Source organism: Engraulis encrasicolus, chromosome 19, assembly GCF_034702125.1.
Source record: "Engraulis encrasicolus isolate BLACKSEA-1 chromosome 19, IST_EnEncr_1.0, whole genome shotgun sequence".
In the NCBI taxonomy this organism is placed as follows: Eukaryota; Metazoa; Chordata; class Actinopteri; order Clupeiformes; family Engraulidae; genus Engraulis; species Engraulis encrasicolus.
In genome coordinates, this window is record NC_085875.1 from 12,860,521 (window position 1) to 12,872,776 (window position 12,256).

General features: G+C 46.6%; 2 protein-coding genes across 2 annotated transcripts; both read left to right on the plus strand.

Moving 5' to 3' along the window:
• The first annotated feature begins 292 nt into the window (after positions 1 to 292).
• On the plus strand, positions 293 to 3,941 carry LOC134434962 (cytochrome P450 1B1-like). The gene has a single exon (XM_063183657.1). It carries the CDS (start codon positions 658 to 660, stop codon positions 2,242 to 2,244), a length of 1,587 nt encoding a protein of 528 aa, XP_063039727.1. The 5' UTR covers positions 293 to 657; the 3' UTR covers positions 2,245 to 3,941.
• Positions 3,942 to 7,297: 3,356 nt separating this feature from the next.
• LOC134434963 (cytochrome P450 1B1-like) lies at positions 7,298 to 10,551 on the plus strand. Its single transcript, XM_063183658.1, has 2 exons — positions 7,298 to 8,608; positions 8,783 to 10,551. Exons 1-2 carry the CDS (start codon positions 7,697 to 7,699, stop codon positions 9,527 to 9,529), a joined length of 1,659 nt encoding a protein of 552 aa, XP_063039728.1. The 5' UTR covers positions 7,298 to 7,696; the 3' UTR covers positions 9,530 to 10,551.
• The last annotated feature ends 1,705 nt before the right edge of the window (positions 10,552 to 12,256 follow it).

The following is a 12,256-nucleotide window of genomic DNA, read 5'->3' on the forward strand; positions in this document are numbered from 1 at the left end:
TCTGCACATCACAACAATCACACCAAATCGCAAAATATGTCGCCGTTGCTTCCTAAAAACATCAGATGCTGGCTATTCAGTCTGAATTCCGCAAAGCATGGTAACAGCTTTTGGTGAATCAGTTCCCGGCTATCATTTCAGCTGTTGCGTCTTCGGTTGCTTTTGGTGCGTGGCGAGGACGCAGCGGCTCTGAGATACTGTGATGAGGTCCCTAGGTCCACCACAATGGGAGGAGTATGGGGATAATACAGAGCCCGGCCCCCCTGCGCAGTCAACATATATAAAAGACGGTGGTAAAACAAACCAGGGCACAGAAAAGTGCGTCAGCTTTGGGTACAGTTAGTTAGAAAGACAGCTGTATTTTACAAACGGAACGTCCAGTTCGCTTCTGTGACTCTCTGTCACGTTACATGTAATGACAACTGATCAACGTGAAATCGTTTACTTTTATGCCGTGATATATAATACATGCCAGAGAGTTCATTACAGCATGGATTTTTCAACTTTTGTTTTACATTTTGTGCCATAATTACATCAGAATTCAAAAACTTCGAATTTTGAACTCTTCTGTTCATCTTGTAATTTTAATTCAAAGAAAAGAAAAAAAGACTTGAAACTTCCAATTGCTTACTTACAAGAATCCAGTAGCTCAGCACCATGACCCTGCTGGATCCAGACTATGCGGTGAAGAGCGGCAGCAGCAGCATCATCCGTGAGTGGAGTGGGCAGGTCCAGCCGGCTCTCATCGCCTCCTTAGTCTTCCTCTTCTGCCTGGAGGCTTGCCTATGGGTGCGCAACCTGCGGCTCAAGAGGAGGCTGCCGGGCCCCTTCGCCTGGCCCGTGGTGGGCAACGCCATGCAGCTGGGCCAGATGCCTCACATCACCTTCTCCAGGCTGGCCAAGAAGTACGGCAACGTCTACCAGATCCGACTGGGGAGTAACGACATTGTGGTGCTGAACGGCGCCGACGCCATCCGCAGTGCCCTCATCCAGCACAGCACCGAGTTCGCCGGCAGACCAAACTTCCTGTCCTTCCAGTTTGTGTCCGGTGGCAAGAGTATAGCATTCAACAGCTACACCAAGGAGTGGAAGGCACACCGCAAGCTGGCCCACTCCACGCTGAGAGCATTCTCCTCGGCCAACAGCCAGACCAGACTGGCCTTTGAGCAGCACGTGGCCGGGGAGGCCATGGAGCTGGTGCAGACCTTCCTGCGCCTCAGCCGCGACGGCCGCGCATACTTCAACCCGGCGCACGAGTTCACCGTGGCCGCCGCCAATGTCATCTGCGCCCTGTGCTTCGGCAAGCGATACGGCCACGACGACCCAGAGTTCCGCACCTTGCTCAGCCGCCTGGGCAAGTTCGGGGAGACGGTGGGCGCGGGGAGCCTGGTGGACGTCATGCCCTGGCTGCAATCCTTCCCCAACCCCGTGCGAGGCATCTTCCAGAACTTCAAGGACCTCAACGAGGAGTTCTTCAACTACGTCCGGGAGAAGGTGGGCCAGCACCGCAACACCTACAGCCACGAGGTGACCAGGGACATCAGCGACGCCATCATCAACGTCCTGGAGAACGGCGAGAGCACGCTGCCCAAAGACTTTGCGGAGTGCACGGTGGCGGACCTAGTGGGCGCCGGACAGGACACTGTGTCCACGGCCTTGAACTGGATCGTGCTGATGCTGGTGACGCACCCGCACCACCAGGTCCAGCTGCAGGAGCAGGTCGACAAGGTGGTGGGCAGAGACAGGCTGCCCACCATGGAGGACAGGAGCAGCTTGCCGTTCCTGGACGCCTTCATCTACGAAACCATGCGCTACACCAGCTTCGTGCCCGTCACCATCCCCCACGCCACCACGGCGGACGTCACCTTCGAGGGCCTCCACATCCCCAAGGACACCGTGGTGTTTGTCAACCAGTGGTCCGTCAACCACGACCCCCAGAAGTGGAAGGACCCGCACCTTTTCAACCCGTCGCGCTTCCTGGCTGAAGACGGCAGCCTGGACAAGGACCTGACGTCCAGCGTCATGATCTTCTCCACGGGCAAGAGGAGGTGCATCGGGGACCAGATCGCCAAAGTGGAGGTGTTTCTGTTCACAGCCATCCTGTTGCACCAGTGTAAGCTGGAGCACAGCCCTGCACAAGCCATGACAATGGAGTGCTCCTATGGGCTTACTCTGAAGCCTCTCCCCTTCAGCATCTCAGCCAGACTGAGAGGCAAGCTGCTCGGTTTGGTATCGCCTGCGTGATCACAAGGGATACAAAAAAAGTGAAATGAATGAATGAATGAAATCAAATAAAAAAGACTGGACATGCAGCTCAAATAGACTCCCAAACCACAAAGGACTTCAAAACTGTTTATTGAAAGTTGCCTTTGTTGCAAATCCTTTAACAGTGAGTATTAGCAAAAGAAACTCTGCACTGAATGCTATTTAAGGATGTTATGGTCATTTTCACGGTTTGTATGATTTGTGTTGCAAAAGAAAAATGTGTGATTTAATGTGGATGAAAGCTTCATTACACAACATATCAAGTCAGGTATACAGTTCCAGACATATACTACACTGCAGTGATAATAACTTATAGGTGAATGAACAACATGTGGAAAAGCACTATTTCAAAAAATGAAGTACAGCATATGGCCTTTCTTACAGTAAACTTTGTAGTCACTATCCTGCATGCATCTAACATATTGGCAGGACTTATATACGAAGTGACCATTTTTATACATTAAAGTATAAGCCTGTATTTGTTTAGCAAACAGGTGTTTGTGAAAGTAGGATACACCTAAGGGTACACTGTATATGTCAAAAGAAGAGCCTTTTTTAAAAGGAAAGTTCACAAATAGAAAGGAATACATTTAAAAAAATCCATTTATTCTTCACATGAGATGTTTATGTTTATTCAACATTTTATGAATTATATGTCAGGTATTATATGTTCAAATTTGTCTACTGTACATTGAAGAGCACATGTCACGGGCAGGAGAGGTTACCCCAAAAAGGATGGGTTTCGAGGTCACGCATCTACAACAATGTCTTGTTTCGAGAACTGTTATTAATTTCAGGAGTATAACACACAGGCAGCATTGATCTAACTTTTCAGCTGGGGAAAACAGCACAATGGTGCCTTTAAATGTGAGCCAACTCATTCAATGGCCAGTTTTGAATGAACTGCATTCTGCAGAGGGGATTGAACAAGAAAAAGAAAAAAGAGGAGAGAAAAGAAAAGGAAGAGAGGGGTGGGGGATTGTTGTGGGGTGAGGAGAGAAACAGAAGGTGAGTTTTAGATGCCAAAGCTATTGCCTCCCTGTTTTTATTTTCTTCAAACAGTTCTCACTTCAAACCACTTCCTAAGCTAAAATCGCAGAAGACGGGAAGAAAGACAGAGAGAGAGAGAGAGAGAGAGAGAGAGAGAGAGAAAGAGAAAATCCCAGGAAATGTCGAGGCATGACTTACACGTGTTTTCACAAATGTGCTTTTGCTTTTGTTTACACCCTTGGGGCTTGGCGAGCTATCTGGAAGTCATTTCACCTATGCTGAAATGCATGCATTCAGGAATTCATAAACGAGTGTGTGAAGCCAATAATCACAACCACTTATTGAATGTTCAAGGTAAAGCAATCACCACAGAAGAGTATTTTAATGATTATGTTGTTTTGTGTTTGTGTTTTGTACTCTTTTGGAAAAATAAGCTACATAGATCTGGAGTGAATAAAAGTGGTGTTTAAAACGGCTTGGAGATGTACGAGACATTTTGTGCTCCTTCAGTCTCTCTCTCTCTCTCTCTCTCTCTCTCTCTCTCTCTCTCTCTCTCTCTCTCTCTCTCTCTCTCTCTTTCCTGATCACTTGCTTGTACTCTTCTGGGAAAGCAATCAGGTTTTAATGAAACAGATACCTCTCTTTGTATGGCATCTTTAAGGTTCATAAATCCAACTTGATTAGAATTGCCTCTTGTTGCTCTCTACCTTAACTGAGTCCAGTTGATGGAACCCTTCATGACTTAAGCAACTCTGTAAATAAACGTGAAAAATCCTTCACGATAGCACAGTCTTTGTTGGCTTGTACACAGTAAATTCTACAGCGCTCAGTTAACACTTAGAGAGTTGATTTGACATCATTTAGACTTAAATGAACTCTGTAAGTGTTGAATTAACACCGCAACATTTACTGTGTAGCTGCTGCTGTTACGGGGTTCCCTGCAGAAAGAAAGCCTGGCATCTTCCTTTTAACTCATATACCGAATAACAGCTATTAAGCTGAATGCAACCATCATGCTCAGCAGTTCTAGGCAGTGCTGTGTGATGTGGCAGGCTTTTTCTGTACAGTCTGAGGTACTTTCTGGACATAAGATTACCCAAAAACCCAACAAGGGGACGTAATGAGCTTCTTCATTGCTTGTCTTCTCTTTTGTATCCTGTTATGCGTAGGCCCTCTAAAAAAAAATGTTCAGCCGTAAAAACACTGTCTTTCATGGCTTTCCAAAGCCATTTCGGCAAAAGCCGCAACGCTTAGAGGGAAATTATATCATTAAGTTTATATATAAATTATACAGCGTAACCATCACTCTAACAATTGTGTATACAGAACATTACACTCCAGTGTATTTGTTCCTAAGCCGGGACATTAACGGCACAGCATTGTTTACTGTTGCATATCTGATTGTAAACAAACGCCAGATTTAGACCGGCGGTCTTTAAAATGGTGCCCCTTTAACGCTAAAATAGTCAGTAATGATTCGCAGGATAGCCACAGCACGTTTCGCATTTGCACGGGTAAAAAAAAAAATGCAGTGTTAATTCAACACACAGAGTCAATTTAACACCTTCTAGATTGGTCCCAGAGTACACTAATAGTTGAATCAACACTGCATTTTTTTTTTACTACCACACTACCACAGTGCATAGTATCTCTTCAACCCTTTGGCTCCAGTGTGAGTGCATGTCCCATCTGATGCTGTGCTGTGTTGACCCCCCACATCAGCAGGCAAATAGACCTTTGCACACTTGGCCTGGATGTCTCATCGTGAGTTTACACCAGGGAAGCTGACAGGGGGGGGGGCAAAGGGGTAAGTTGTCCCTGGCCCTGGGAGAGATCCTCATTATATTGTATGTATTGGGTTTGGGGCCCTTTCAGATGACTTTGTCCCGGGCCCAGACGAAGCTGTCCTCGGCCCTGGTTTACACTGTACACAAACCCACCCCTTGTGTGTCTTAAAGTGAGTGAGTCCACCACTGACACTGCATTAGTCATGGGGTGCCAAGGTGATAGAGTGAAACATTTACTCTTGAACCTTTTCCAAGTTCGAATTCCCACATAAGAGATGTAGGCCTGTGGTTTTTCTTTACCAAGTCCAAAAAAAAAGAGAAAGAACGAAAAGACAAGGCACGGCACATTTTCAAACTTCCCAATGGGCCCTCTTCCTGTTTTCCTTTTGGATACACCATTATCTTCACCACAAGACTACATTGAGCCAGTGTAAGGGGTGACTGTTTCATACAGTATGTATACCTCATATATGATTTTCTATACAGTATGAGGCGGCATTGACCCAGCATATAGCTGCTTGATTGTTGTGTCACCTTGCCCAAATAAAACATAAAGAGAAGTAATCTCATTGGTCTAGTATACTTCCGTACATATTCAAGGATTTTCTCCTTTACATTCTCACTCAATACATTCTGTTTGGTACTTCATGTCTGTCTGCCAGAGAAGACATGACAGAATGCCAGACCAATATGTGAAGTGATAGTTGTACTTGATAGTTGTTTATTCACTGTTTATAGAGTAGTGTGTTACAGAATAGCTGAAGGCTTTTTTCTTTGTGCTCCAAACGGGTAAGGCCTTCTGTTGCAGCCTTGTTGCAGTGCCCTCAAAGCTCTACGGCAGTGATTCTCAAAGTGTGGTCCGGGGACCACTAGTGGTCCGCGACACAGCTCAGGTGGTCCGTACGGGGATTTCTAATTTTCCAAAACAAGGTAGCAGTAGGCTTTATTTGTAACATTATTACAAAGATAAACATAGCTGAAGTCTTATTTTCATCACAATAACCACATAATACATGTGAGTAAAAATAAGTGATCTGCATTGAAATTAGCAGTGTCAAATTAGCACCCGTCAACTGTCAATTCAGTTGACAGGTGGTCCCTGATTTTTTTGGGGGGGACAAAGTGGTCCTCGGTCTGAAAAAGTTTGAGAATCACTGCTCTACGGTGACTTTTCTTCCACTACACCTCCCATGTTGCTTGCCATGGCCTGCTGGAGTTGCCACGGCGACCTCTCCTCCGCTGAACTCTCGTCTCCTCCCGGCAGTCAGTCGGGGGCCGATTCTGGGAGGCCTAGAGGGACAGAGAGCTGGCACAAGACCCGTTAGCAGAGTTACCTAGTAGACCTTTGACACACACACACAGACAAACACACACACACACGCACAGGGACACACACACACGTGCGCACGCACACACTAGAAGAAGTGAGGGAAAGATAAAGAGGTGGAAAGGCAAGGGGAGATAGAGAGGGGCGAGAGAACTGGGAGAGAGAGAAATAGTGAGGGGGAGAGTTTTTTTTTTTTAAAGGTGGGAGAGAGACATGGGAGGAAGGAGAGATAGCGCAAAAAGGGGGGAGGCAATAAGAAAACATGAGATGAAGAGAAAAAATAAACCGAAAAGAGGTGATATAGGGGGGACCCCTGTGGTTGGTGTAGGAGGAGGGAAGGAGAGAGGGATGGAGTGAGAGAACACTGTTAAGTGCGAAAGCAGGAGAGCAAGAGTGGGAGAGAGGGTCTAGGGGCCCTTAGTAACCATGGTTGCAATGGGGAGGAGAGAGGGAGGGATAGAGCGAGAGATACAGACACACAAACACAGAGAGAAATGTGAGGAGTGAGAGAAAGTTACAGAGCGAAAGAGAGAGAGAGAGAGAGAGAGAGGGACTGAGAAAGCAAGAACGTAAAAAGCTTCTTAGAAAAACCTGAACTGCTTGGTTGACCACTCCCCCAGCCAAGATATATAAGGCATAGTGTCAAGGGCGAGATCCCCATTCCTCTAATTTGGACATCTGTGGACAGGCACAGACACAGCTAGGCTGCAAACCCCTCACCCTCCTCGGCCACAACGTACCATCCGAAGCAGGGGAGTAAGGTGTGAGCAAGAGAGATAGAGAGAGAGAGAAAGCGAGGGACAAAAGTGTGAGTGAGAGTCTGAGAGAGGGGGAGAGAGAGAGAGAGAGAGAGAGAAAGCGGGGAAGTAAGGTGAGAGTGAGAGTCTGAGAGAGAGAGAGAAAGCGGGTGAGTAAGGTGTGAGCGAGAGTCTTAGAGAGAGAGAGAAAGCGGGGAAGTAAGGTGAGAGCGAGAGTCTGAGAGAGAGAGATAGAGAAAACGGGGGAGTAAGGTGGCAAAGGAATAAGAGTGAAAGTCAACAAGAGATGACACATGACCCAGAGTATACTTAGAGAGGGGTGGTGCCATTACCGAAACTTTGCTCATCCCCCTTAGATTTGTTTCCACCCTCTTTTTTTCGAGATCTGTGGCAATTAATCCACACTTGAGGTCTACTCTTCACCACATGCGGTTGTCTGCGGAGGAAAGACTTCAGACCGGTTCCTCAGGGTCAGTTTTGTGACCTAATCTGACCTGAATTCTACACTATACTCCATACGTTATTATTCTACACGCTCTAGAAATAAGGGATCAGTTGTGTGGACCACCATGACCATGCTGGATCCCGACTATGTATTGAAAGACAGCGGCAGCAGTCTCGGCAGCAGTGTCGGCAGCAGTCTGAGCATCGCGGCCGGCAGCAGCAGCAGTAGTGGTGGCGGCGGCAGCAGCAGCATCATCCGTGAGTGGAGTGGGCAGGTCCAGCCGGCTCTCATCGCCTCGTTCGTCTTCCTCTTCTGCCTGGAGGCATGCCTGTGGGTGCGCAACCTGCGGCTCAAGAGGAGGCTGCCGGGCCCCTTCGCCTGGCCCGTGGTGGGCAACGCCATGCAGCTGGGCCAGATGCCTCACATCACCTTCTCCAGGCTGGCCAAGAAGTACGGCAACGTCTACCAGATCCGCCTCGGGTCCAGCGACATCGTGGTGCTGAACGGCTACGGCGCGATTCGGAAGGCCCTGCTGCAGCACAGCACCGAGTTCGCCGGCAGACCCAACTTCGAGTCCTTCACTTTTGTGTCAGGGGGCAAGAGCATATCGTTTGGCAACTACAGCAAGGAGTGGAAGACGCACCGCAAGATCGCGCAGTCCACCATCCGGGCGTTCTCATCGGCCAACAGCGAGACTAAAAAGACATTTGAGAAGCACATCGTGGCCGAGGCCATGGATCTGGTGAAAGCCTTCGTGGAGCTCAGCGAAAACGGGCAGTGCTTCAACCCGGGACTTTCGCTCACCGTGGCCGCCGCCAACGTCATCTGCGCCCTCTGCTTTGGAACGCGGTATCTCCACGACGATCAGGAGTTCAGGAGCCTCCTGAAGCGAGTGGACAAGTTCGGGGAGACGGTGGGCGCCGGGAGCCTGGTGGACGTCATGCCCTGGCTGCAATCCTTCCCCAACCCCGTGCGCAGCATCTTCCAGAACTTCAAGGACCTCAACGAGGAGTTTTTCAACTTCGTCCGGGGCAAGGTAGGATATTTAGAACATTGTCCTGCCCTATTTTAGATTTATTTATTTATTTATTTCATCAATGGTTCGTATTCTTATTTTGCTTTGTTTTTACCCTCACACTACTATTGTTCAGTGTCCTTGGGTATCTTGAAAGGCGTTTTAAATAAAGTGTGTTGTTATATCATTATTAAGGTGGTGTACCACAGGGAAACGTTCAGCGCAGGCGTGACCCGGGGCATGAGTGACGCCGTCATTGAGGTGATTGACAACTCTGACGAGGACATAGGACTCACCGGTGCACATACGGAGGGCACGGTGGCTGACTTCATTGGCGCGGGGCTGGATACCGTGTCCACCTGCCTGCACTGGAGTCTGCTGCTGCTGGCCAAGCACCCCGACATCCAGGTGCACCTGCAAGAGCGGATTGACAAGGTGGTCGGCCGCGACAGGCTGCCCTCCGTCGACGACAGGAACGAGCTGGCGTGCGTGGACGCCTTCATGTACGAGACGATGCGCTACATCACGTTCGTGCCGCTCACCATCCCCCACGCCACTACGGCAGACGTCACCCTGGAGGGCCTCCGCATCCCCAAGGACACAGTGATCTTCATCAACCAGTGGTCCGTCAACCACGACCCCCAGAAGTGGAAGGACCCGCACCTTTTCAACCCGTCACGCTTCCTGGCTGAAGACGGCAGCCTGGACAAGGACCTGACGTCCAGCGTCATGATCTTTTCCACGGGCAAGAGGAGGTGCATCGGGGACCAGATCGCCAAAGTGGAGGTGTTTCTGTTCACAGCCATCCTGTTGCACCAGTTTAGTATCGAGAGCGATCCTACAAAGGAGTTGGATTTAAACTGTTCATATGGGTTAACTCTGAAACCCCTGGACTACAGAATCCATGCCAAACTCAGAGGGGATCCTGTTAATGTGGCATAAGCTCTGCTGTTACTATTTTTAAACATAACTTTAAAGACCCACCACTCTCAGACTACTATTTTTCTTTAAACATGGCTAAAGTAAACACCTCTCAGACTACTATTTTTCTTCAAAGACCCACTCGTAGAAGAAATCAAGAACCAGAAAACAATTTTAGAACAAGTTTATTGTATACTTTGTACAGCAAAAAACACCTGAATATGTGCCTCTGGGACCACTCAATGTAAGTGTATGGTCATTTTTAGTATTATTAATATCATTGATGAGGATCATTGATGATCATTCCTTTTTTGTATGGTCTTTGATTTGATTTCTTGTTTTTTTATATTACATTTTTGTCTTTATGTATTTTATAATATATATTATATCTCATAGTTACTGACTGCACCTTGAGGGGATGTAAGATAATTATATGAACTCATTTTGAAAATCGAATCGATGCACATTACAAAAATAAACACATGTATTTTGTCTTTGACTGTTTACACAGTATGTTATTTCAAAGTCTGGCGGTTTGACATTTGTTTGGAGTTGCGAGAGAGTTATCGAAGTTGTCAGACACAGTAGGAGGTAGACATCTTAAAAAAACAACCTCAGAGAAAGGAATTTGGGGAGGGGGGGGGGGGGTTTATCAAGAGGACGTGATTCAGTACCACTTGTGGCAAACTGCAGTATCAACAAAATGCTGTTATGTGCTTGCCTAAAACCACAGCTTACCATAAAATTAAAGCATCAATTGTTGGCAAAGGGACCTCATTGGCTTTGTGATCAAACCACAGTTATTCCGTCTGGCACTCAAAGACCGGTGCCAGAGATGTCGAAAGTAAAGGTAGAAGGTCTCTTACTGTAACAGCAACACTGGTACATGCTTTTACAAAGCTTACACACCAGCTATTCCACTGTAACTAATGAAGTCATACACTGTTAGAGCACTTTGACTTTTTCTTTATACAGTACAGAGATGTCAAAAGTAAAAGTAAATTCATAGAGTACGTACAACACTGGCGCATTATATTATTACATAGCTGTTACATCATTTACTCCATTGTACCTAATGAAGTAGATAGACTGAGTTGTTACTGAAAAACACTCAAAAAAACCTAACAAGAACCCACCTCAAACTTGATCTAACCGGTGCAGACTCAGATGATCGTAAGACAAGTACACAGGTCTACTGATTACTCTGAGAGGTTACCTGTATTGGAAGGAAACTGTTTCTTTTTTTTACTTTTACTTTTGACATCTCTGATACAGTACACCTCTGGGCCCGTTTTTTGTGATAAGCATTTTTTATTATTATTGTTACATTTTATTTATTTATTTATTTATTTTTAAAGTATTTTTGGGGGCTTTTCAGCCTTTATTGTTACAGGACAGTATGAGAGGAGACAGGAAACCATTGGGAGAGAGAGATGGGGCAGGGTTGGGAAATGGGTCCGGCCGGACTTGAACTCGATGCAAGCCCAAATGTGAGGGGCTTAGCGCGCTGCGCCACAGCGCCCCCCTATTGTTACATTTTTGACAGAACTATCAGAAATCAGCTCTCTGCTGATATGAAATGGTACAATACACCAATACTCTGGGCATGTTGAACGTAACACAGTACGGCCATATGAGCTTTACTACTGTCTGCTGTTGCTATGCACATATGTTTTCTGGTCATAGGAGGACAATAAATCACAGCCGACATTGAAAAATAGTAGTCATGCCACTCAATTAAAACTCGAATCGCAATCGATTTTTCTGTTCAACTCCAAAGATAGCAATAATGCAAGTTTAATACCAAGATCAATGAAAGTCACCGATATGGTGTGACAGAAGATTTTGTGGTTGACACATATCTTAGTAATGTGTTATATTATATACTGCACATGTGACATTGTGTGTGTGCCTGTGCGATTGTGTGTGTGTGTGTGTGTGTGTGTGTGTGTGTGTGTGTGTGTGTGTGTGTGTGTGTGTGTGTGTGTGTGTGTGTGTGTGTGTGTGTGTGTGTGTGTGTGTGTGTGTGATTCAGGTATGCAATGTAATGAGGACCCAATCCCACCGCCCCAACCAACCCCCTCTCCTTGGGACCGGCACAACTGACCCCTTTGTCGTCCCCTGACACCTTCCCTGCACAGCATAGTTGTAGCAGCTGATGGGTGACGTGATGTGATGTGAACAGCGGCGGATCTAGTCACCCTGGGGCCCTAGGCAAAATATAAACATGGGGCCCTCAAAAGTGATCATATAGACATCCAAATCTGCGTTTTTGGTGCTATTTTAGTGTTTGTCACATATATACAGGGTGTGATTTGTAGGGGGGGGATGGGGGGGATTGTCCCCCCTTCTGGTTTTGATCCCTCCACTTTTCCTTCAGGATTTTAATATTTGCTGTATGTAACTCTATTGACAATACTTAAAATCTGAAACGTATCCCCACTTCTGGTTCTTCAACAAATCGAACCCTGCATATATATATATATATATATATATATATATATATATATATATATATATATATATATTACTTTACATAAGTGGCAAATTAAGATCAAGCCTACTTTTTTATGTGTTTACTGCAACTGGTGTGACAGCTGGTGTGACCCTATGGAGGAAATTTGGTCGGGGCCCTAGGCAATTGCCTAGGTTTTCCTAATGGAAAGTCCGCCTCTGGATGTGAGCCGTGTAAAGGGGGGTTGTCGGACATGTTGTGATAGCTCACACTGTCACGTCTGGGTGTCCTCA

Bases quoted from the DNA above. Each gene is read 5' to 3' on its own strand.
- LOC134434962 (XM_063183657.1), top strand. From the start codon at position 658: ATGACCCTGCTGGATCCAGACTATGCGGTGAAGAGCGGCAGCAGCAGC.
- LOC134434963 (XM_063183658.1), top strand. From the start codon at position 7,697: ATGACCATGCTGGATCCCGACTATGTATTGAAAGACAGCGGCAGCAGT. The intron at 8,609-8,782 runs GTAGGATATTTA...ATCATTATTAAG, and splicing joins TCAACTTCGTCCGGGGCAAG to GTGGTGTACCACAGGGAAAC.